Here is a 26250-nt window from a genome sequence, read left to right on the forward strand (position 1 = left end):
CACTTAACTGACTGAGCCCCCCAGGCACCCCTGAAAGGGCATATTGTTTAAAGAAACTAAACATCACACTTAACAGAGAAAAGGCTTTCCTTTGAGATCAGAAACATTATTACCATGTCTGTTTGGCATTGTACTGGAGATTGTGAATAAGGCAAGAAAAAAAAGTAAAAGGCATTACGATTGGAAAAAGTGGGTATTGGATTAGGACAGGAAAGAATCAAATCTGTCAATTACAGATGATATGATATAAAATATAAGTGATTCTATAGATAAATTATTAGAATTATTGGGGTACCTGGGTGGCTCAGTTGGTTAAGTGTCTAACTCTTGGTTTTGGCTCAAGTCATGATCTCAAAGTTTTGTGGGTTCAAGCCCTGTGTCAGGCTCTGCGCTGAGAGCACAGAACCTGCTTGGGATTCTCTCTCTCCCTCTCTGCTCCTCCCCTGTTCCCTCTCTCTCTCTCTCAAAATAAATAACTTAAAAATAAAAAGGGTTCAGAGCCACTTTATTTATTATAGCCAAATACTAGGGGAAAAAAATATCCTTCAATAGCTGAATGGTTAAAAAACTCTAGTGTATCAATACAATGGAATATAACTCAGCAGTTTTTAAATTCTATATTGATGCATGTAACAATTTAGATAAATATTAAGGGCATTATGTTTAGTACCTTCAGTTTTTCATCCATCCACACAATCAATTTTAGAACATTTTCATTACACCAAAACCAAACCCTACACCTTAGCTGTCACTCTCCAAGCCCTCCACTCCCTCCCCCAGCCCTAGATGACCGCTTCCTCTCCTAGCCCTGCTGACCACTGCTTCCCCCAGCCTTAGGTGACCACTCCCCTCTCCCAGCCCTAGGTGACTGCTCCCTCCCCCAATCCTAGGTGACCACTGCCTCCCCCAGTCCTGGGTGACCACTCCCTCTCCCATCCCTAGCTGACCACTACCTTTCTCAGTCCTAGGTGACCACTCCCTCCCCCAGTCCTAGGCGACCGCATTTACTGCTTTCTGTCTATGGATTTGCCTGTTTTTGACATTTCACATAAATGCAATCATGCAACATGTGGCCTGTGTCTGGCTTTTTCACTCAGCATAATGTTTTCAAGAATTACCCATGCTGTAGCATATATCAGTACTTGTTTTCTATTGCCAAATATTCCATTGTATGGAATATGGATGTACCATAATTTATTATCTACTCCTCAGCTGATGAACATTTGGGTTGTGTCCACTTTCTACTATAAATAATGCTATGAACATTCATGCACAAGCTTTTGAGTCAAAATGTTTTCATGTTTCTTGCATATATACATAAGAGCAGAATGGCCGGGTAACACAGTAGTTCTGTATTTTGTCTGTTGATAACTGCCAGGTGTTTTCCAAAGCAGCAACACCATTTATTCACTTACACACATTCCCCCCAAGAGTGTGTAAGGGTTCAAATTTCTCTACATGCTTATCAATACTTGTCATTGTCTGTCCTTCTTATTTTCAGCCAGTGGGTGTCAAGTGGTATCTCATTATGATTTTGATTTGAATTTTCCTAATGACTAATTATGTTGAACATGTTTTTATATGTTTATTGGCCATCTGTACATCTTGTCCTATGTACTATTTCTATAACTTCCTGTAAATCTATAATTCCAAAATAAACAGTTTAAGAAAGTTATTAATGATAACTTTTCCTCCAAAATGGTTAAGTGCTCCAATATATTCAATGAAGACTTTCCAATTTCGGACCATACATAATCCACATTTTAATCCCAACACAAAAAAGATGAATTACTATCTCTTGACTAGGTATTAAGGAAACTAGGAAAACCCAAGAACTGTCTCTAGCCTCACCAAATTAAGAGTATAGTAGGTGTCAGGGTGCCTGGGTGGCTCAGTTGGTTAAGCATCTGGCCTCAGCTCAAGTCGTGATCTCACAGTTCGTGAGTTTGAGCCCCACGTCAGGTTCTGTGCTGGCTCAGAGCCTGGAGCCTGCTTCAGATTCTGTGTCTCCCTCTCTCTCTGACCCTCCCCTGCTCGTGCTCTCTCTCTCTCAAAAATAAACATTAAAAAAAATTTTTTTTAGTGAAGCTTTATTTAAAAAAAAAAAAAGAGTACGGTAGGTGTCAATTACAATTTCCACACCAAATCTGAACTTGATGAACAGCATAATTAGGCAAAAATACCAAAATAAAAACAATTTTTAAAAGAGTAAGGGTGTGGGGCGCCTGGGTGAGTCAATCAGTTAAGCATCTGACTTCGGCTCAAATCATGATCTCTCGGTTCACAAATTTGAGCCCGCGTCGGGCTCTGTGCTGACAGCTCAGAGCCTGGAGCCTACTTCAGATTCTGTGTCTCCCTCTCTCTACCCCTCCCCTACTTGTACTCTGCCTCTCTTGCTCTCTCTCTCTCTCTCAAAAATAAACATTAAAAAAATAAATAAAAATAAAGAGGTGATGGTGAGAGCTCATTTTAAAACATATTATTTTTTAAAAAGCAGGATCTTTGGGATTGAAGAATGATTCTAGAATAGTGTCAAATTGCCAGAAATGCCATACAGTGTACAAAAAAAATCACTGTGTATTAAATATTATTGAAAAAACTGAGGGGGTGCCTGGCTGGCTCAGTTGGTACAGTATGTCACATTTTTTTTATTAAAAATTTTTTTTAATGTTTATTTATTTTTGAGAGAGAGAGAGAGCATGAGCAGGTGAGGGGCAAAGAGAGAGGGAGACACAGAATCTGAAGCAGGCTCCAGGAGCTGTCAGCACCCACGAACTGTGAGATCGTGACCTGAACGAAGTCAGGCACTTAACTGACTGAGCCACCCAGGTGCCCCAGGGTATGTCACTCTTGATATCTCAGGGTCATGAATTCAAGCCCTATGTTGGGTGTAGAGATTACTTAAAAAAATTTTTTTTAATACTGAAAACAAAAGAGGGGCACCTGGGTGCCTCAGTCAGTTAAGTGTCCGACGTCAGCTCAAGTCATGATCTTATGGTTCCTGAGTTCGAGCCCTGCATTGGGCTCTGCACAGTGCAGAGACTGCTTGGAATTCTCTCTCTCTCCCCCTCTCTCTCTCTCTGCTCCTCCCCTACTTGCACTCTCTCTCAAAATAAATAAGTAAACTTAAAAAAAAAACTGTTGAGTAAATATTGTTGAAAAAACTGGACATATTTTACTAATGAATGTAAACCTAAAATTGATATAAGTAACCCAAACACCATTTAACAAATACTTATTTCTGCCAACGACATGTTAGTCACTCTGTCAGATGTTAGGGCAACAGTTGTGAACAAAGTAGGCATAATCATTGCCCTCAAAGTTTATAATGTGATAAAAGGAGCAAATAATAACAGTAAAATATCATGAATATTATGACCTGGGAAGTTTGGGAGTTCTGAGAATATATATGAAAGGGGAAAACAGGCCTGAAGAAGTGATGTTTCACACTGAGTACACAAAGTTTTATAGACAAAAGAAACTATATTTGTTTATAACAATGAAAATAAACAAATGGAAAGGAAACTTAGAGGCAAAAAGGAAGAATGCATTTTCTAGAAACTGGAAGTTCAGTGTGGTTGATACATAATGGAGAGAGAGTGACAAGACCTGCAACTGGAAAAGTTGTCTTGGGCCAATCATTCAGGTAGAGTCACAAAATTAAATTCCCACAGCATTTTTTTTTAATGTTTATTTATTTTTGAGACAGAGACAGAGCACAAGCAAGGGAGGGGCAGAGAGAGAGGGAGACACAGAATCCGAAGCAGGCTCCAGGCTCCCAGCTGTCAGCACAGAGCCTGACATGGGGCTTGAACTCATGAACCATGAGATCATGGCGTGAGCGGAAGTCTGACACTTAACCAACTGAGCCCATGCAGGCACCCCTAGACAGGCCTATTAAGCTGAATATGAAATAATAGTGAATGGAGGGAAACAGCAGAATTAAAAGCATAGTCTAAATGGTGTAGCCACTGTCTGTCCCAGTTAATCATTGTCAGATTCTTTTTTTCTGTTTGGAGAGAGTGCAAGTTGGGGAGGGGCAGAGGGAAGGGGACACAGGATGCGAAGCAGGCTAACAGCAGAGAGCCCAACTCGGGGCCTGAACTCACAAACAGTGAAATCATGACCTGAGCCTAAGTCGGATGCTCAACCGACTGAGGGGATGCCCATCCGGATGCCCCTCTCAGATTTTCATATAACCTAGAGAAGCAGAAATCCTAGGTTTTATTTAAATTAAGGGGCACCTGGGTGCCTCAGTCGGTTAAGCATCCATCTCAGGCTCAGATCATGATCTCCTGGTCCATGAGTTCAAGCCCCATGGTCGGGGTCTGTGCTGACAGCTCAGAGCCTGGAGACTGCCTCAGATTCTGTGTCTGCCTCTCTGTCCCTCCCCGGCTCACACTCTGTCTCTCTTTCAAAAATAAACATTTAAAAAATTAAAATAAAAAAAAAAACTGTCAAATAAAAAGAATAAATAAAAAATAAATAAAATTGCTCAATTACAAAGAAGTTTTTGGGGCACCTCATTCAGTTGAGCAACTGATGCTCAGGTCATGATCCCAGGGTGATGGGATTCAGCCCCACATCTGCTCTGTGCTAAGCCTGGAGCCTGCTTAAGATTCTCTCTCTCTCTCCCTCTTTCCCCCTCCCATTCATGCTCTCTCACTCTCTAAAATAAGTAGGTAAATAAAAGGTCAAAAAAATAAATAAATAGAAAGTTTGCATGCCAAAATAAAAAGACCACAAACCAAGATATAGGCTAGAGATCACCCCCTTTGTGATCTCTGTCATGGAGGGCCCTATTAAAACCATATTAAGGAGTTTTAACTTTACCTTAAAACCAATGGGATGCCACCAAAGGAATTTAAACAGTAAACACACAATTTCTGTAGTTTTTAGAATATGGTTCCAGCTAGGGGTGATATCAGAGGTAGGAATACCCATTAAAAAACTGCTATACAGGGGTGCCTGGGTGGCTCAGTGGGTTAAGCATCCGACTTTGGCTCAGCTCATGATCTCATGGCTTGTGAGTTCAAGCCCCACATCAGGCTCTCTGCTGTCAGCAAAGAGCCCACTTTAGGTGCTCTTACCCCTCCTCTCTCTGCCCCTCCTCCACTTGCACACGTGCTCAAGCATGCTCTCAAAAATAAACATTTTTTAAAAAGTTAAGAAAAGGGGTGCCTGGGTGGCTCAGTTGGTTGAGTGTCCGACTTCAGCCCAGGTCATGATCTCGCGGTCCATGAGTTCGAGCCCCGCATCGGGCTCTGTGCTGACAGCTCAGAGCCTGGAGCCTGTTTCAGATTCTGTGTCTCCCTCTTTCTGACCCTCCCCCATTCATGCTCTGTCTCTCTCTGTCTCAAAAATAAATAAACGTTAAAAAAATTGTTAAAAAAATAAATAAAAAGTTAAGAAAGAAAAAAGAAACTGGAGTACTTGGGTGGCCCAGTGGGTTGAGCTCAGAGCCTGGAGCCTGCTTCGGATTCTCTGTCTCCCTCTCTCTCTGCCTCTCCCCTGCTCGTATTCTCTCTCTCAACAATAATAAAACATTTAAAAAAATAAAAATTAGGGACGCCTGGGTGGCTCAATCAGTTACAAGTCCCACTTTGGCTCAGGTCATGATCTCACAGTTTGTGAGTTCGAGCCCTGCTTCGCGAAGGCTCTGTGCTGACAGCTCAGAGCCTGGAGCCTGCTTCCGATTCTGTGTCTCCCTCTCTCTCTGATCTTCCCTGGCTCACACTCTGTCTCTCTCTTTCTCAAAAATAAATAAACATTAAAAAAAAAAAAAACGTGAGGGGCTCCTGGCTGGCTCAGTCGGTAGAGCATTCAACTCTTGATCTTGGGGTCATGATTTCAAGCCCTAGAGATTGCAAAAGGAAGGAAGAAAGAAGGAAAGGAGGAAGGAAGAAAACTGCTATGAAGGTCTAGGTGAAAATCACCATGGGAATAGTAAAAAATGGGTTGGGAGACATTCACGAGAATTGACATGGCATTCAACAGTGTACTGGATGTAGCAGGTGAGGGGGAAGGAAGAGTCAAGGGCCACTCGGGCTCTGTCTTAAATAACCAGATGAAGGGATCTGTGAAGAACAAATAGGTTTGGGAGATGGAGATAAATCTGGCAGGCTGTTAAAAATCAGAAACTTAAAAATCAGAAATCTGGCATTATGTCATATAAAAATTAACCAAAAGAAAAAAGTGTACAAAGAAATTCAGTTATGGCATTTATAAGAATAAGAAATGGGAACAATGCAAAAAGTTTAAGGTTGGTGGCATGGCCAAATACACTGACGTATTAATCCTTTGGATTTTCGGAATAGAAAGTACTCTATGTGGATCTGACAACACAAAGAAATGTGCACGTGAATATGTATTTTATTTTATTTTTGTTTTTTATTTTATTTTAAGCAGACTTCACGCCCAGTACAGAGCCCAGCTGAGATCATGAGTTGGATGCTTAACCGAATGAGCCATTCAGGTACACCCAAATAATTTTTTAAAGGAACCTCAAATGGTGAATGTATACACAATGACCAGAAATGCAAATATGAGCAATAACAAAAACTGCAACAGGAAATCTGTACAGGTATAAACTACCAAGTATACGGTTTATCGTCTTCTTTTTCATTTTTATTGAAAGATACAGGTGGAATATGCCAAGTATCTGCTTGCAAATCAACAAGTCATCCAAGCCTCATCAGGGTTCTCAGGATTTAAAGATTATCCTTTAAATTCCCACCTGGTAGGGGCGGCTGGGTGGCTTAGTCGGTTAAGGCTCTGACTCTTGATTTTGGCTCAGCTCATGATCTCACGGTTCATGAGTTCGAGCCCCACGTCCAGCTCTAGGCTGAGCGTGTGAAGTCTACTTAGGATTCTCTCTCTCCCTCTCTGTCCCTCCCCTGCTCTCGCTCTCTCTCAAAAAATAAACTAATAAAAAAATTTTGAATTAAATAAAAATAAATTCCTACCTGGTAAATGATAGAAGTCAGGGATGCATTTATCAGCACGACACCACTTTTCAGGGCTTTTACCACATGATAAGATCCATTCACCGTAGTGAGCTGCTCTTCAAAGTACTCCTGTAGGAACTGGAACATAATCCTGAGATTCTGAAAATTAGCCCAACAGCAATACAAAACTGGAGATGTTTTTTCACTAACTCCATCTTAACCCCAAAGCATTAAAAAAAGGTGTGGATATGCATTCTAGGGATAAATAAAAATAATACCTTTGCTCTGATCATGGAAAGTATCTCGTCATAGAAAGTCAGAAAGATGTAATTTTAAAATGATACTAATTTTTGAAAGATTCATTAATGGCAAGTGGTCAGAAATAGAAAGAGTCAAACTTTATGCAAATTTGGGTATAATTTTTGCCTTTCCATACGTTGACAGTTTTCAGGGAAAACAAAAGGGCGCTGAAACATGAGTGCCACACTGCTGTCTGTGGCGCCACTGATCCTCGCCCCACGCCGCTGGGGGTGACCAGCTCTAAGGGAGTTGGTGAATGAGACCCTCTTCACCTCTTTTCTAGAATTATCACTGAACTATCTATTTTACTTCTGGTTTAGGATTTCTCAAGGACAGAACTATTTAATGACAACCATAAAGTAGTAACTTTAAAAGTAAAATCTGGAAGCAAAAGAAAAAAACCCCTTCCTAGCCAGAAAGATGGCCCACTCAAGAAGTCATCCACAAGAGGGGCTAGAAAAATACAAAAAAGACACTCACATCTGAAATATAGACCTTCGTGCTGCTTTTATCAAACACTTCTACTGTAATGACATACACCTGTCCCACCTCTAGACTCCACCGGTCTCCAGGTTGGACTGTGAAATCTGTACACAAATCAAGAAACAAAGGTATCAGAAGAGGCCAACATTTTTCTCCAATGAATTAAAAAATACAAACTTATAAAAATGATTCAATGTCCAAAATTTGCTAACAGATGGACATGGTTTCCAAGGTTGACCTTTTGGTTCCCTCCATCAAGTTGTATAATAATTTGGAGTTCTAACTGGCTTCACTTAGTTCAACTCAGGTATAAACAAACACTCTCACTTATATCTGCATACCAAACAAACCACAATTTTGCTCATTCCTAATGTGTCAGGCTTCTTTTTCAAAATGAAGATTTCAGCTTCTTTATGTAATATTAGATTCATATGACCTAAGGACTTTAGTATTCTTCTTTCTTTGTATAAAGTCTCTTTTCCTAACCCAATATTGTATCACATGGATCTTCCCTATTTTTTCACCATCTGTTTCAAGATGCTTCACTCTTGCAGACAGCATGTAATCATCATAACAGTGTCAGAAAACATGTCAAAAGAAGTTTAAATTCGAAGGTTAAAGAGGTACTCTAAGGGTGCCTGGGTGGCTCAGTTGGTTGAGCATCCGACTCTTGATTTTGGCTCACGTCATGATCCCAGGGTTATGGGACAGAGCCCTGCATAGAACTCCGTGCTGAGTGTGGAACCTGCTTGAGATTCTCTCTTTCCCCCTCTGCTCCTCCCACGCATGCACGTGCTCTCTCTCTCTCTCAAATAAAAATAATAATAATAAAAGCACTCTAGTTTCTAATGCACTCTTTCTAGTGAAATAATTTAAGCTATTCATTTTCCTTAAAATTATTATCTAAAAATACCTAAAAATCCAGGCTCTACAACATATATGGTGCAATTTGGGAGTCCAGACACGGATCTCATATGGACATCTTAATTTCTTCTTAAGAAAATCATATGAACCAGAGTTGGGTAAAAAGACAGATGTGAACTACCAAAGAAAAAAATAAATGTACAAACAGAAACAAACAAAAATCCTATCTTTTATTATCTTTTGGAAAGCAGAAACTTAAATGTGTACACTTCTGAGAAAAGTCTGAGGGACGCAGTCATCACAGGAATCAAGTATTCTTGAATTTCAAATTTAAAGAAAATGGAATGATAGAAAAAAGATCATGGTCCATGCTTTTAATATTCATTTAGCTGCCAGGGCGCCTGGGTGGCTCAGCTGGTTGAGCATCTGACTATTGATTTCAGCTCAGGTCATGATCTCCTGTTGTGGATTTAAGCCCCACTTTGGGCTCTGTGCTGACAGCACAGAGCCTGCTTGGGATTCTCCCTCTCTCTCTCTCTCTCTCTCTCTCTCTCTCTCTCTCCCTCTCTGCCCCTCCCCCACTCGTGCTTGCTCTCTCCCTCTCAAAATAAATATTTAAAAAATTAAAAATGAATTACTCTCAACTCAGTTTAACAAATATTAATTAAGCATCTACTGCAGAAAATACCATACCATCTTTTCTCAATTATTCATGTGGAAATAGGAAAGAACAAATTAAGTAAAATTCACACAAGTTTCTTCAAGCTGTCTTCCTCCCATCTCCTAATTATAATTTAACTGAGGTTGCAAATAAGTACTGAAATCAACAGATCCCAAGCTCCAACTATTCTTTTTTCTACCTACCCTTTGTTAGAAATTATGATGATAATAATTTATAGTTCTTTGTTAAAAATAAAACTATACAAAATAAGTATAATTTTACCAAATTACTTTATCAAGGAACATGTCTAGTATGCTCAGGGAAACATAGATCAGCAGCTAAAGCTTGAAAAGGATACTTTTATGGACAAAGACAAGGTTAGTTTGGCCCAGTTGGACAGCAGTCACTGTGGCTGTCTTCTCATCCAGTAATGCCACCTTCCCGGAAAGAGACCCATTAAATGCAATTCTGTGGTCTTGCATTTCCAGTGTGTAGTGTTCTAAGGGGAACTCCACCTCTGTAAGACATGAAAAATACATACAACAGCATATTGTTGGATTAGAAGAGGAAAATCAGGAAGCAGGCCTGAATAAGAGTATGATCTACTTCTAATTTCCTTCCCACTGTGATGAATTTCAACATTTAGCCATTTTGGGGGAGAATACTACATGAGTTAACTGTTGACCTTGCTTGCATTCTTAAAAACCAGTGAACTGAAAGTAGCAGGGAGGATCCCCACTAAGTAAGGAAAGGACTAATGCTAATGGATCCAATGCACACTTTATAAACTGAATGGGACTTCTGGGATCATTAGAGTGTTGAGTTTTCAGTTAATGAACTGAGCTTCTCAAGAAACAACTTTCATGGGGTGCCTGGATGGCTCAGTCAGTTAAGCGTCTGACTTTGGCTCAGGTCAGGATCTCACGGTCTGTGAGTTCAAGCCCTACATCAGGCTCTGTGCTGACAGCTCAGAGCCTGGAACCTGCTTCAGATTCTGTGTCTTCCTCTCTCTCTGCTCCTCCCCCACTGGCACTCTGTCTCTCTCTCTCTCAAAAATAAATAAACATTTTTTTAAATTAAAAAAAAAACCTTTGCAAAAATCATTCAAGTCCCTCTGGTAAAGTTTCCTCACTTGCCCTATTAAAACTAGTAACAGGAGCGCCTGGGTGGCTCAGTTGGTTAAGCATCTGACTTCGCTCAGGTCATGATCTCACGGTTTGTGAGTTTGAGCCCCATGTCAGGCTCTCTGCTGACATTGTGGAGCCTGCTTGGGATTCTCTCTCTCTCTCTCTCTCTCTCTCTGCCCTACCCTGCTTGTGCTCTCATTCTCAAAAAAAAAAAAAAAGAAATAAACTTAAAAAAAAAAACCAAACTAGTACCAGAATTCAGAAGCCCATAGGCACTGATGCTAAGCATTAGCCTGTTCAAGATATGGGGACCATCTCTCCAATATTATCTCAGGTATAGCACTTTAGGAATACTTTATCACAAAATCTAAAAACACAAAGTATGTGTATACATAAGGTGGAGCTGCTTCTCTTACTGTCAGCAGGAAGGATTTGGGAAATGTTAAGTCTTAGGAAAAGATAAACCACCTTACCTGTCATTCTTCCCTGCACCATTTTTGCAACTCGGTATTTAATATATGCTCCTACTAAGAGATAAATATCATGGGATGGTATAAGAAATATATTCTCCAAAACCAGCAGACGTATCAATGCTGCTGCCACGTTCTAAAAGAGGAAGGAAAAAAACAGGTTCCATAGGCAAATCCTGAAGGTCATCTTGCTTGTTAAAAATTTACTTCTTACAAGTTTCTTTTAAAATATCTTATAGAGGGGCGCCAGGTGGCTCAGCTGCTTGAGCATCGGACTTTGGCTCAGGTCATGATCTCACAGTCCATGGGTTTGAGCCCTGCACTGGGCTCTGTGCTGACAGCTCAGAGCCTGGCATTTGCTTCAGATTGGTGTCTCCCTCTCTCTCTGCCCCTCCCCTGCTTGTGTTCCATCTCTCTCTCTCTAAAATAAACAAACACTTTAAAAATAATAAAATATCTTACAGATATTTAAAAATTCTTTCCTGGGGTGCCTGGGTGGCTCAGTTGGTTAAGTGCCTGACTCTTGATTTTGGCTCAGGTCATGATCTCACGGTTTTGGAGTTCAAGCCCCACACTGGGCTCTACACTGACAGTGCGGAACCTGCTTGGGATTCTCTGTCTCCCTCTCTCTCTCTGTCCCTACCCCACTCACACACTTCTCAGAATAAATAAACTTAAAAAAAAAAATTAAGAAAAAGAGACACCCAAATGACTGAGCAACCCAGGCACCCCTCAAATGACTTTTCAATTAAATGACCAATTACTGACCCAAATCATATCAGATTAGAGGGCTTCCACTATAGATAAATATAAGAAACAATTGCTTTCGGGGTGCTTGGGTGGCTCAATCAGTTAAGTGTCCTACTCTTGATTTCAGCTCCGGTCATGATCTCACGGGTTCGTGGGATTGGGCTCTTCACTGACAGTGTGGAGACAGTTTGGGATTCTCTCTATATATACCCCTCTCCAGCTTATGCTCTCTCTCTCAAAAATAAACGTTAAAAAAAATTATATTCCACGGGCAAGGTTCTTTAATCTAAGTTTATGGCACAAACTTTTTACCTTGTAGAATGGTTCATAAATTCGAACTTTTACAACAGCAGCACCAGTTCTGATCCCAGACACCAAAATCATATCTCCTTGTTTCTCTTCTTTTTCCATCTCAGCTATATACACTGGGGGAGAGTATTCTGCTTCAGAGTATTTCAGAATCCTTAAGAGATAAGACAAAGTTTGTTTCTAGTGTAATCAAATAAGGAGTCATCTTCCAAAAGCCCCTAAGAGACTTTAAACAGTCTCTTCAAAGTCTATACAGTGTAAAAAAGTTTTTAAATTGTGTTTTCCATAGGATTAGATAGAACAAAAGTATTTAATTTGCCTGTGGCGAACACTGTTGTGGGACTAACACTTGGGACTGTCTGAGAGCAATTTCTTAGCACTAAAGACAAAATTTCATACTATCATCCATTCGCTCACTGTATTTCAGCATGTGCAGACAGCATGCTCAACAAAACCGCCAGAAGATACACCTGGTTCAAACAATTATATAGTTCTAAGCTCACGAGTTCCTCTGCAGTGGTTCAAATTAAATGATCATAAAGTACCTATGCCCACACCATATGTCATTGTATCAAAGACATTTCCCCCTGGCAAATTTATCTGTTCCAAAAAAGCCCAGATGGCAGGATTATCAAAGTCCGTACAAGTGGCTGCTGCTCACTGTGCCACCCAAAGGCAAATGCCTCCTTCAAAGTCAGATGGCTTATGTTTGGTTTCAATGTTACCTAATTTTGCTAGACAATTCTTCTCTTGCTGATTCTTTATCCTGGGCAACGCTCCACTCAAACATCATCCCTGCCAAACTACTAAAAGTATTTCCTGTAGAGCAAGCCAAAAGCAGACAAGACAGAATCACATATTCAAAAATATTCAGGTATCTTTAACAAGAAAGAGAAATCTAACTTTAAAATTATTTTTAGGCCTCTTCCATTAACAAACAGAAGCACTATCAATAATGAATTAAAACACATATACCAGGAAGATCCCTACATGAACAAAAGTGCTGTTGCTACACAAATTTTCTGAATGTAGAAAGGACTCAAGCTGATCAACTTCTGGCTGACAAAAGTTATGCCACTTTTTCCGTTCCTTTCTACATAAAGGCCACCTTAAGGTCTACGTCAGGGTTGACAGGCATCCCCAACCCCCAGTCCCTCCAACATTTCATAAAAACTAGATTCCAAAATATTTATAATACATTCATTTTTCAGATTTAAAAAATTACTCTTACAAAAATGCATGGCAATAGGGGCACCGGGGTGGCTCAGTTGGTTAAGTGTCTGACCCTTGATTTCGGCTCAGATGATGATCTCACAGTCCTGGGATCGAGCCCTGTGTCGGGCTCTGTGCTGAGAGCCCAGAACCTTCTTGGAATTCTTTCTCTCCTTCTCTTTCTGCCCCACCCCATTCATGCTCTCTGTCTCAAAATGAATAAATTAATTTTTTAAAAAGTGTGGCAATAAATTTAAATGTTTTAAATACCATATTATACATTAATATAGTATACTAAAAGCAATATAAAATCAGTTTCAAGAAAGATAAAATTATAAGACTTTTTCATAGGTTTACACATAATTCCCGTAGCCTATAGAAAGTAGACTAATCAAAACAGAGCTAGTAATAAATTCCAAAAAAAAAAGAAAAATTATAATATTCTTAATGGCTGATCTAGGCACCACTAGCAGAAGCTCGGTGGCAGAATCTGGACTTTTAAAAAAACTTCTGAGATAACCAATAATTAAATAAGCAGAAACATTTTATGAAAGTATGTAGCAAATACATTGAACCACACTCACGTGCATGAGCTTCATATAAAAAACAAATATGATTTCTAATCTCCTTTTATGTCTCAAGTTGCTTTTTTCCAAGTGCCAAACAGGAGGAAGTATTACATTATTTTAGGTAATTTTCTTGACTCCTCTGAAGTCCTTTACCTTCCTCATCCAATGCCCTCACCATCAGTTCCAGCGGTGAATCATCTACATAGAGCTCCCGGGTTCGAGATATAATTTCAATGCTATGAATCACATCAACCTTAACATCGCAGCGCAGTTCATGGTCAGTCACTATGATGAACCCAAAAACTGAGAATTTAATTCAATAGGTCATGAACCTATTCAATGTCTCAAACACACAAAGGCTTATTCTATATTATAAAGAAGAAAGGCTATAACAGTTGCTTTCAACCTGTGGAAGAAAAGAACACAATGAAAAAATACAAAAGCCACTATTTATAAGAGACAATAGACCAACAGTAGTTCTCAAATACTGATCTATAATGATGTTTCCATTGAGTCATGGAAAAATGAGAAAAGTAGGAATTTTAACATAGTGAGTAATAAAATTACATGTATTCACTTTAAAGGAATATAGTTTAGTGGCACGTGGCTGGCCCAGTCATTGGAGCATGTGACTCTTGATCTTGGGGTTGTGAGTTTGAGCCCCATGTTGGGTGTAAGAAATTATTTAAAAATAAAATCTTGGGGCGCCTGGGTGGCTCAGTCGGTTAAGCGGCCGACTTTGGCTCAGGTCATGATCTCACGGTCCATGGGTTCGAGCCCCGCGTCGGGCTCTGTGCTGACAGCTCAGAGCCTGGAGCCTGTTTCGGATTCTGTGTCTCCCTCTCTCTGACCCTCCCCCGTCCATGCTCTGTCTCTCTCTGTCTCAAAAATAAATAAATGTTAAAAAAAAAAATTAAAAAAAAAAAATAAAATCTTAAAAAAAATAATAATAAAATAAAATAAAGGAATATAGTTTATTATTATATTCTACCTGAGCTCTGAAGTATTAAAATTTTTAATGAAATCATGGTAATAGATTTTTTTAATGTATTTATTTAGGAAAGTAAAAGGGTGACAACCATATGTCCTGCCAATAAATTTCTCTATTTCTAGTGTTTTTTTCTAGACTATGAGGTTAAAAAGCCTGGAAACAATATATTAGACCCAACCGCAGTTCCAGTCAATATAGCCATAATAAAATTCAGAAACACGAATAGAAACAGTACAGAATGAATTGAGAATGAAACAAAAATTATTTTGTACGATCTTTTAACAATATTCCCACCTCTCTTATTTACCATGTGTTAGAGAACTGCCTACATAGCTCCCTCATTCTGCTGCTTTAACTCTACATTTTTAGCTTCAGCTTTATCTACAAGAAACAAAAAGCAAAGTAACTACCACTGCAATACCCAAAATTACCAATGGACATCACAGGTAAACCCTGTCCCTAGTTGTGGATCTGCTTTTATGGAATTTTTAAATCAAAGGAAAATGTTTCTTAGGTAACACAGGCGAGTGCCCTTCAAAAAAACCCCAAGAGCATCAAAATATGCTACTTCAGGCAAAGCTAGCCTTCCTTTCATAAGAAATACAAAACTTGATTTAATCACACCCAAACTATATTTACACCGAAGTTCAATAAATAAGTAAATATACTGTAGATAGTGAGTGGCAGGTTTCTCACTAGCAAAGAAATTATGCTGTGGTACAGGATTAGAACCAAAGATATCAGTAACTCACGTTTGAGTTTATATGCAGATAAATGGATACAGAAGTAAACAGATCTATGTATATATGTGGGTTAGTGTATATACATATATTTCCTAGCACTGTCCCCTGAGAGGGTTTAGAAACTATGACACTACAGTAGCAACCAGTACATTAGCACCGAGATCTTGGTTTCTAAATACAATTGTCTAACAAAAAGAACCAGAACTTCCTCAGGAAATGGCTGGTCAGGGGAAATACAAGATGAGCCTGGCTCATCTTATGGTGCTAAAAAGTAAGGAAGTACTAAAACTAATCATTTAATTAAGATTGGGCAAGCCCAAAGGACATTGGAGTCAATCTGAAAGAGTTCCCAATGGCCAAAGCCAGAAAAACAAGTAACAAAATAAATTATAATATTGGATTATAAACCAAAAATAAATTTCCATGAGTCAATACTTATATAAATAATGAATGAACGAATGGGAACTTGTTTGTAAGATGTAGGTTATTTTCCTTACAGAAGAATGCTATTAAAGTGTGGAAAGGATGAGGAAAATAGAAAATCCCCATCAGGGGTGCCTGGGTAGCTCAGTTGGTTAAGCATCTGACTTTGGCTCAGGTCACGTTCTCATAGTTCCTGAGTTCAAGTCCCACATCAGGCTCCGAGCTGACATCGCAGGCCTGCGTGGGATTCTCTCTCTCCCTTTCTCTCTCTGCTCTTCTCCCACTGTGCGCTCGCTCTCTCTCAAAATAAATAAATAAAGTTCATTTGATTAAGCATCTGACTTTGGCTCAGGTCATATCTCAAAGTTCGTGAGTTCGGGCCCCACGTCTCTCTCTCAAAAATAAATGTTAAAAAAACTTTTTAAAAAATAAATTAATGCGTGAAACTTTAAAAACAAACAAGATATATCAAAGCGTCTCTCAAGTATTTATTAGTTACTATGGTGGTTTTAATAACTTCCACAAATTCTTTGACACTCCTCCCTCTAGGAGGTGAAGCTTAATTTCTTTTCTTTTGAATGTGGACCAAACTTAGTGATGATTTTTAATGAATAGCATATGGAAAGTTACTTATTGTAACTTTACAGTGGAGAAATCTGACAGGCACTACCTTTAATCAAGTGATCAAGCTTACGATCACTAGTGATGAATCATGTTGATACCATGTACACCCTGACATAATGCATTGGAAGGGCTCTTTGCTTCTGTTGTTTTCCTCCTAAAAATCTATAAGCCAATCTAATCATGAAAAAACATCAAATAAATCCAAACTGAAAGACATTCTACAAAATACCTAATACTCTTTAAAAGTGCCAATGTCATGAAAGACAAAGAAAGAATGAGAAACTATCACAGGTCACAGGAGACAAAGGAAACATGACAACTTAGTTTAGTAATGTGGTGTCTTAAATCCTAGAGCAAAAAAAGTACATTACGTAGAACATTAAAGAAAACTGGGTGGAGGGTATATAGGAACTCTTTGTACATCTTTGCATGGATTCTATAAATCTAAAATTATTTTGCGGGTGCTCTAGGTGGCTCAGTCAGTTGAGTGTCCCACTCTTGATTTCAGCTCATCATTTCATGGTTTGTGGCACTGAGCCCCATAGTTGGGCTCTGCCCTGAGTGTGGAACCTGCTTGGGATTCTCCCTCCCTGCCCCTCTCCCACTCACACTCTCTGTCTCTCTCTTAAAATAAATAAACAGACATTTAAAAATAAACTAAAACTGGGGTGCACCTGGGTGGCTCAGTCGGTTGAGCGTCTGACTTCAGCTCAGGTCATGATGTCAAAACTCCTGAGTTCGAGCCCCGCGTCGGGTTCTGTGCTGACAGCTTGGAGCCTGGAGCCTGCTTCGGATTCTGTGTCTCCCTCTCTCTCTGCCCCTAACCCACTCGCATTCTGTCTCTCTCAAAAATGAATAAACATTAAGAAAAATTTAAATAAATAAATAAACTAAAATTATTTTTAAAAACTTAATTGATTAATCTTTTACCTAATATTTAATTGAAAAGATCTGATGTTAAAAGAATTGAAGACCAAGATATGGGACCTATGATCAAAGCAGAAATGTCATGGCATCTGCTGGTAAAAACACACCATTAAGGAAGTGTTCCAAGGACAGCAAAGGAAAGAAGGTGACCTTAGGTAATATACATTAGATAATTAAGCACTGCATAATCTAGCACTAATTAAATGGGAAATTAAATACTTTTCTTCCGTGGAGAAATACGTAGGGAAATGGTAGGACCGTACATAAAATATATGAAAGGCCTTATGCACACAATGACTACCCATCTGACTACTTCTATAGGAGAAAGCTTTTCAATACCTGGCCACTGACCATAAAGAAAAAGAAATTACCCTCTATGATTTATAGATAAATTTAGAGAGATTAAGAGAAATATCATACCTTCAACTTACCTCTTTTAAATATAAAAAGAAATGAGTAACTTTTTTAGATAATATAATGAATATTCTTATCTACATGTCCATATTACTTCAGGTACACACAGGAGTAAGATAATAATGAAAGAAAAACAAATGAAATAGAAAGAAGAATTGACCCAGGGAGATGAAGGAGAAAGAAAAAAATAAGAGAATGAAGCCAGTATTCAAGAACCAAAGGGATGCAGAGCCAGGAACAAAAAAAGGAGTTGGGGCACCTGGGTGACTCAGTCGATTAAACGTCTGACTCTTGTTTTTAGTTCAGGTCCTGATCCCACAGTTCATGAGTTCAACCCTCACATCAGGCTCTGTGCTGACAGCATGGAGTCTGCTTAGGATTCTCTGTCTCCCTCTCTCTCTGCTCCTCCTGTGCTTGTGCTCTCTCTCTCTCAAAATAAATAAACTTAAAAAAAAAAAAAAAAAAAAAGAGGGAGCAGAAACGGTATTTCCTGCCTTGACTCTCATATTTATCCCAGCTCCCCAATCAATTCCTCTTGATTATACAATTATAATCCACTGCAGCAACTAATCAACTAGTAAGTTGATTAGTTTACAGAATACCAACATGCTGAGCATAGCACAAAAAGTACTGCTCACCCTATATTCTCTACCCACTCCAAAATCATCCAGTTACCTGACCCTTTCTTTATCCTCCAACTAAGCTAAAATCATGCCTTCATCTTCAAACTCCTCTAGTTGTCCTTTACCTAAGGTTAAAAATCTAGATTTCCCACTAGAAAAAGGCATATTCATATATTCAGACGGCCTCTGAAGGATACAGAAAAGTGGCTGCCTCTTGAACAAATGACATCAGAGGCTTACTTTTCACTATATAACTTTGTATATTCTTTGAAGGTTTTACCAAATGGAGGTAGCACCCAGTCAAAACAGAACAAAAATCAAAAGAAATCTAGCACTCTTACCAAATAAAACACGCCCACCCACCTCAAGTCTCTCACCTCTACCCATCATCTCTGTCCTAGCCACTAATTTGCTTTACTACAGTGTCAACAAAAACATAAAATTCTAAGCACCTAAACATGAATGAACAATCTCTCTTAGGCATATACTTTTCTTCCACAACGTCCTCTCCTTCTTCTGCCTCCCCCATTCAGAGTGCTCTTTTCCACTCACAGGAGAACGTACCTGGTAGGACACTGAGGATAGCATTTATCATTGAGCATTTCATCATCTATGTACACAACTGTACTAATATCAAATTTGGGAAAACTGATTTAAAAGATACTTAACTTTGGAATATATACAAGTCAGATAAAATTAAGGTGAGAGCCAGATTTGACATTTTTCCTAGCAACTGTGTAAACGAATCTTTTGATATCAGAATGAATTCACATAGTTAAGAGTAATGACATTAAAAATTGCTTATGTAAGGGTCACCTGAGTGGCTCAGTTGGTTAAGTGTCTGACTTCGGCTCAGGTCACGATCTCATGGTTCGTGAGTTCAAGCCCCATGTTGGGTTCTGCACTGGTGGTGCGGAGCCTGCTTGGTATTTTCTCTCTCCCTCTCTTTCTGCCCCTTCCCCACTTGCTCTTTCTCTCTCTCTAAATAAACAAACTTTTTAAAAAATTGCTTATGTGACCAAAACAATTCTTTTCTGACCATGGGATCCTTCTCTATCCATTTGCAGCTGCCTTGCATGACATATTCCTCAAAGATCCTCATCTTTGAGAATCCTCATAACCATATTTCACTGATTCTAAGGCACTCCTTTTTTGATATTTTAACATCTCTGAAATTGAGATTTTTAAAATTTTTTTTTAACATTTATTTATTTTTGAGACAGAGAGAGAGCACGAACAGGGGAGGGTCAGAGACAGAGGGAGACACAGAATCCGAAACAGGTTCCAGGCTCTGAGCTGTCAGCACAGAGCCCGATGTGGGGCTCAAACCCACGGACCGCTAGATCATGACCTGAGCCGAAGTCGGCCGCTTAACCGACTGAGCCACCCAGGCGCCCCTGAAATTGAGATTTTTATAACTGATGACATGTTATAATTGCTGTCAGCCAGACAGTCATGACACAGTTGTCATTGATTCCCTATGTGAAAACATTAAAAGTTTTCATCAAAACTTGTAGAATGGGTATTAGTAGTAGGAAGAAAAGCTGGTGCCAATGGCAGTACACTCTTTAATCCCCTGGGAATCAACTGGTTAAGGAGATGGGATAAGAAAGGTGGTAACTGAGATGTACTAGGCACTTTTCCACAACTGGAGACAAAAAAAAAAAAAAAAAAAGATCAGTTCCATGTGAGTGCAAAGCTAACTTAAGAGGCCAATATTAAAGCTTTTAGCTGTTGTGGGTTTTTTAAAAGTTTTACTTATTTAAGTAATCTCTACTCCCAATGTGGGTCTTGAACTCACAACCACAAGATCAAGAGTCATACTCTCTTGGGGCACCTGGCTGGCTCAGTTGGTGGAGCATGCAACTCAGTGTTAGGAGTTCCACTCCCATGCTGGGTATAGAGATGACTTAAAAATAAAATCTTAAGGGGGGGAAAAAAAGAGTTGCATGCTCTTCCAACTGAGCCAGTCATGTGCCCCAGCTTTTAAGTGTTACTGTTTTTAATTGATTCTTTTAAGAAATACTTCTTCCCCAGCAGTCTTCATGGCACAGAAGATGATATTGTGGGGACAAACACAGAGGTTGAAGATATCCAGCCCAAAAGTGTTACATCTGAGGCAGAAATGTTAAAATAGTTTTAGAAACATCTTAACCAGGGGGCCCCTGGATGGCTAGGTCAGTTGAGCATCTGACTTTGGCTCAGGTCCTATCTCGAGGTTCATGCTCACTGCTGCCAGCCGGTCAGTGAGGAACCTGCATCTGAGCCTCTGTCCCCCTCTCTCTGCCCCTCCCCTGCTTGCACTCTCTCAAAAATAAATAAAGTATTTTTAAAAATCTATTAAAAAAAGAAATATTTTAACCAGTCTATTTTATTTATATTTTCCTTTTTATTAGGCATAATAGTGACACATAATAAAAATAACAATCTAAGTCAGTCAGAGTTCTTCCACAGGCATAAAGTAGAAATTCTAGGTGAAGAAAAGCACGGTTTAGTTGGCAATGTTTTTCTTAGTGGTATATTAAAAAAAACAGCTTTCTAATAGACAGCATCTTCAATCATATGAAATAGGATATGCCAAACAATGTGAACCTCTCTTTAATAACACAGTGCAGACATACACTTCTCAAAATACTTTAAAACTATACAGACATTTCTGGCCTATCAATGTAGCAATGAAGTGCCAGAAACTCCAGGATGCAAAAAGCCTTGCTTTGATTTTGGGTACAAACAGCACTTCTCCAGCCGCTCTGGTCTGAAACAGAATGGTGCGGTGCCTCCCAACCTTTAGTGTGCATGAGAATCACTGGATAGGTTGTTAATTCCCTGGGTTCACCCCTGAGATTCTAATTCAGCAGATCTAAGCTGGGGTCTAAGAATTTACACCTCTTTTCCTTTTTTTTTTTTTAACGATTTCATTCGTTGTTTTTTTTTTTTTCCAAGTGTATGTATTTTGAGAGAGCGAGCACGCGCAGGGGAGGAGCAGGGAGAGAGAGAGGGGGAGAGAGGGAGAGGGGGGGGAGAAGGAGAGGGGGCAGAGAGGGGGACAGAGGGGGAGAGAGGGGGACAGAGGGGGAGAGAGGGGGAGAAAGAGAGAGAAAGAGAATCCCAAGCAGGTTCCACGCTGTCAGCACAGAGCCCAACTTGGGGCTCAAACTCACAAACTGTGAGAGCATGACCTGAGCTGAAACCAAGAGCAGGACGCTTAACTGACTGAGACACCCAGACGCTCCATTTTTTTTTTTTTTTAAAGATTTTATTCTTAACTAATCTCTACATCAATCGTGGGACAACCCACGATCAAGAGTCCCACGCTCCACTGACTGAGCCAGCCCGGCACCCCAAGGACTTACCCTTCAAACAACATTCCAGGCGATACTGATGATGCCAATGGCACAGGTTCGCAGACCACACTGAGAAGCACTTGTTTTCATACTACCTTTTGCCTCATTCAAGACCCACCTCAGACCTTAACACAATCACGCTAGTTCCAATTAGTAATTCCTTCCTTTATTGATTCAAATAACTACGGTTTCCACTCTGTATCAGGCACCATGCCAGGTGCTAGATTTAAAAAAAAAAAAAAAAAAAAAAAAGTCACAGAATAGGATGCCACGATTAGGGTTTACACTGCAGAATGCTTTTTTCTATTTTATATTTGAAGCACCATCTGTATTAATCACGTATAAAAGATATCAGATTATTCTACTCCAGATGAACAATTTCATAATGTTTTCTCTCAACGTACCTATCTCTCGAGCAAGAATAATACTGCTGAGGCGTATCGGTTGGGAAGATTCAGCAATGAGCACAGCTTTTTGGGAACATAAGGTGCCGTTTTCATATAAAGGCTCAACAGTTACTGCGTCATGATGGGTAGAATGCCTGCCAGAATAAAATACTTAAGGGCTGGAGATAAGAATGTGGGTTAAAATGAACTTTTAGCAGAACACAGATTCTTACAGTTTTTCCATGTTACGTTTAATCAGGTGCATGTAAATGACACTTTAAAATAGGAACCATGTTCAGAGACACAAGATTTCAGTGAGAGACTTCCCCAAAGATCTTCCCCAAAGATCCCCTGTGCAAAGTTATACAAGTATTATATTCCTCCCTCAATATTTAAAATAAGATTGCTACAGGGGCGCCTGGGTGGCTCAGTCAGTTGGGCCCCCGACTCTTGATCTGGGGACAGGTCACGATCCCAGGTTCATGGGTTTCCTGCCTTGCCACGAACCCTGCGCTGATAGTGTGGAGCCTGCTTGAGACCTTCTCTCTCCGTCTCTCAGTCTCTCCCCCACTCTCTCCCCTCCCCCGCTGTCTCTCTCTAAATAAAATTTAAAAACAAAACAAAATAAGATTGCTATAGTGTCCCCCCAGTCTGTAAACACACTGATGTGTTCCCAATAATGAGAGGCGTAGATTTCTCCTACTCTGAGGAATGTGTTTCGCTCCAATATAAACGGGCTGCTAAAGTAGAAAGGCTGCCTAACTTAGGTCTCAGTCCAACTCCAACAACAACAACAAAAACCGAAACGAAACAAAACCCAACGAAACCAAAACCCAGAAACCTCCTCTTGGGGCTCTGATGCCGAGCTTCCCTGCCTCACCCTCGACGAGGCCGCGAAGGCCCCGGGTCGCCGAGCGGGAGGCGAGCGGCGTCCACTGCACAAACCTCGGCGCCGCTCAGGCCGCAGCGGAGCCCGGACACGTCCGCGAGGCTCTCGCACCCGGCGACGTCGCGGCTGCCCAGCCCCCGCGCGGCAGTCGCCCCTGAAAACACGCCGTCGCACAGGGGGCGGTCCTGGCCACCCAGCGGGGACCTCCTCCCGTCCCCCAAGTTCTCCCTTCTGCCGGCGCGGGGCGCGGAATACAGTAACGCAGTGGCGCACGGGGATCCCCCGCGGAGAGAGCCGCCCGGGGCGAGTGGCCGGGGCTCCCCCGCCCCAGGCGCCCCGCTCCCAGGAAGTCGTCCCCAGGCCCGGCGGCAGGGCCCCCACAGGAAGCCCGCGTACCCCCTCACCAAGTGTAGCAGCCCCGCTGCGCCTCCAGCAGGAAGGGCACGCGGCCCGGCTCCCGGCCGAAGGGGAGCAACACCTGCGGCACGTTGAGCTTGTTGGCCAGGGTCCCAAGCAGACACTGAAGCAGCAGCGTGACGCGGGGCGTGGGCCAGCCGACAAACGGCCGGCTCCGTCGGGGCCTCGAGGCCCCGGAGTCCGTCATGGCGACCGCCGCTTCCGCGCCTCAGCTCGACTGAGGCCGCGGCCCGTCGGCGCCGGCCAATCCGCGGGCGCGACGCCACAGGGGGCGGTGCCTCCTCCGGGCTGGGAATTGTGGGAGCGCTAGGGAGGGGGCACGTGGCAACGGGAGGCGGGAAGCCTGCCACGTGATCAGGGGGCAAGTTCCCTAAATTTTGGCCGCAAAGAAAGGAGCAAAATGTCGAGGAAGGGGTAACTTCTCCCGGTTTAATTTCTTCCGTTGCCTACCTTGTGTTCGGCTCCTGGCAGAAAAAAGTTTTGGTGGGTTTTTTGGGGCTGTAATTTCCAGGTAGCACTGGTCGGTGCCTATAAATGGAAAAAAATTTGCAGTCTCTATCATAAACAGCTGACTTTGTCAAGGGAGCTGTGTCGTTTTTACTAGGGTTAGTCAGACTCCTGTCCAGCCTCAAGGCCAGAGTGCAGTAAATGCCAGGCACCAGCGACCAGAAGGCTCAGGTCGTCCACGCGCACAGCCGGTCTCTGAGCAAACACTCCTGGTTAAACTAACCTGTGCTCTCCAAATACCCGACGGACTATCGGCTCAAAGGCTGTCACAGGGCAGTGTGTGAACAGTGTTGAAGTGATTTAAGGAGCACCGAGCCTAATAAATCCGTGGTGTGGAACTAGTACAGTTGTGAAGGAAAAGCCCTGAATGCGCCAGTGCTAACTTAAGTAACCTAGAAGAGGCCTTGCGTATAACTATTATTTCTGATGTCCACATTTACCCTGATAATACACATTATCTTTATTTTACAACTGATTTCTATCAGTACATAGAAGTAAGAATCTGAGCTGAGTTTCGAATCCCGTTTTGGTGGTCTGCTTCCAAAGCGTGTGTTCTCTATGAAATCCTGCTGCCACCACCCACAAAGATCTGATTTTTACCTCAAACCTCATAGTTCCTGTGGAGAAAGCGCATTTGGATTAGTAAATAAAAGTCAAGGAGGTCTGAGAATTGGAGGGACTGGTTCTTTATTTCAAAAAGACAGTTGTCAATTTTCAGTATCAAAACAGTTGCACTATTGGTTTCTTTCTCTCAATCGGCCCCGGAGAGAGCACACCAAAGGAGAGTGCATTGTAAGCCAAGAAGCTGCCGGATGCACACCTAACAGACCTCACAGAAACCTCACCAAAAGGGGGGATTGGGCAGGGAAAGAAACTTTTAAAAGATCAGCACACCGTCAGCCCACAGACTGTACAGTTCTCAGCCTGACAGAGTGGCCAAGGTGCCCCAACCCTAAAGAAGCAAAGTTTCAAAATAATATAAAATTTAAAAACGGTTTTGTACGTAAGCTATTCAAGATTTCTCCAGCACTAACACAAAGCACAATGACGTGGCACTTTTAGAGACAGCAGCTTCAGTCCCAGAGAAGGGTGACGAGATAAGTTTGTTTCATGTGGCTAAATCAGTGGCAAACACGTAATTTTCTTTTCTTCTTTCAAGGAGGCAGGAGAGCAAATAAGTGGTCACCTCAACATAAAGGGGACATGATCCATGTCTGTGAGCGGTTAGGAGAGAGAGGGGTGAGGAGGATAGGACAAGGATTTGGTCTCAGACAGAGGTCTCACACCTTGATTTGTTTGGTCACTTCTGATGAAAAGAAATTAAAGTTGCTCAAAGATACCTTAAAGCTGAAACCCTGAGCCACACTTTTTTGGCTAACTCCTCCTGGAATCACCTTTCTAATTTGGCCGGTACTTTGGACAGAGCAACGAAGCTTCCCAGAGTGGGTACCTTTCGGGGCTCTGGCCCTCAGTAGGCAGGCAGGCCTTGCCGCTCTCCCTCCTCTGCAGAGAGAGCAGTGTGCGTTAGGCTGAAAAGTTAACTTTCCAAACCTTCCAAGTGAGGAAGGACTAAGACTGCTGCTTCAGAACTGTGGAATTATTAGGAATGTTTTACAAATGGGTCGCTACAGCAACAACAAAAAAAGGTAATTACAAAATGTGTACATCACAACATGCTTGTAAAGACACTTTGCATTGTGCTCACATTCCCTTAAACGTTGTTCCCAAAGGTGCTCGGCCTCAAGCCCGGCTGGAATCTCAGGGGAGAGGCAGAGACAGTTTGGCGAAAAAGATACAGGGGATGGGGTGGGAGAGGCGGCAAAAAGGAGAAAGCGGACTTCCAGTTAAAGATCAGCCCTCAGTTTCCAGGCCAGCTTCGGGCAGGCTGGCCTCAGGCGGAGTCAGGGTCAGGGGGAGGAGCAGCGGCAGGGCGGGACTGGGGTGCTCTACATCTCATTCAGGTCAAGCAGAGTCTGGTCCAGCATCCTTTGTGTACAGAGGTGCTCCTCTTTGGTGCATTTCAGCTTATCTAATGGGTGTAAAGGAGAGACGTTACTAGAACTAGAAGTAAAGGTCAAGGTCTGCCCACCGTGAGAATCGCTCCTGCTGCAGGAAGGCTGCAGATACCAAAGCACCGCCTTCCCAGCAGCAGGCCTGAGCCACTGCACCACCCACTTCTGCAGGGACTCTGGCGTGCCCCCTGGAGTTGCAGGTGTGGCTATACCTCTGGGGGAAGGGGCTGGGGACCTATCAGTCATTTCCTCCCATAC

At 41.5% G+C, this 26250-nt stretch overlaps 2 protein-coding genes across 20 annotated transcripts in view; both read right to left on the reverse strand.

Moving 5' to 3' along the window:
- Positions 1-24499, reverse strand: part of NUP210L (nucleoporin 210 like) — an 82908-nt gene extending 58409 nt beyond the window's left edge. For 7 of the 14 annotated variants that reach the window (XR_008293172.1, XM_053209345.1, XM_053209348.1 and 4 more), the window contains exons 1-10: positions 23461-23917; positions 22186-22322; positions 13846-13995; positions 12637-12730; positions 11915-12065; positions 10856-10988; positions 9614-9772; positions 8644-8712; positions 7728-7834; positions 6966-7106 (exon numbers count right to left, since the gene is read on the reverse strand). Coding sequence is in view for 13 of the 14 variants with exons in the window: in XM_053209345.1 (XP_053065320.1) it covers positions 6966-7106; positions 7728-7834; positions 8644-8712; positions 9614-9772; positions 10856-10988; positions 11915-12065; positions 12637-12730; positions 13846-13995; positions 22186-22322; positions 23461-23660 (1341 nt within the window). In the remaining variant the exon portion in view is untranslated. The other 7 variants (XM_027048593.2, XM_053209342.1, XM_053209346.1 and 4 more) reach the window with 5 other exon arrangements.
- Positions 24500-24650: 151 nt separating this feature from the next.
- TPM3 (tropomyosin 3) overlaps positions 24651-26250 on the reverse strand; it is a 28465-nt gene continuing 26865 nt past the window's right edge. For all 6 annotated transcript variants that reach the window (XM_015085505.3, XM_027048607.2, XM_015085507.3 and 3 more), the window contains one exon: positions 24651-26009. In XM_015085505.3, the coding sequence (XP_014940991.1) occupies positions 25927-26009 (83 nt within the window). In that variant the 3' untranslated portion in view covers positions 24651-25926. The remainder of the gene's footprint in view (positions 26010-26250) is intronic.

This window comes from Acinonyx jubatus, chromosome E4 (genome assembly GCF_027475565.1).
Source record: "Acinonyx jubatus isolate Ajub_Pintada_27869175 chromosome E4, VMU_Ajub_asm_v1.0, whole genome shotgun sequence".
NCBI lineage: Eukaryota > Metazoa > Chordata > Mammalia > Carnivora > Felidae > Acinonyx > Acinonyx jubatus.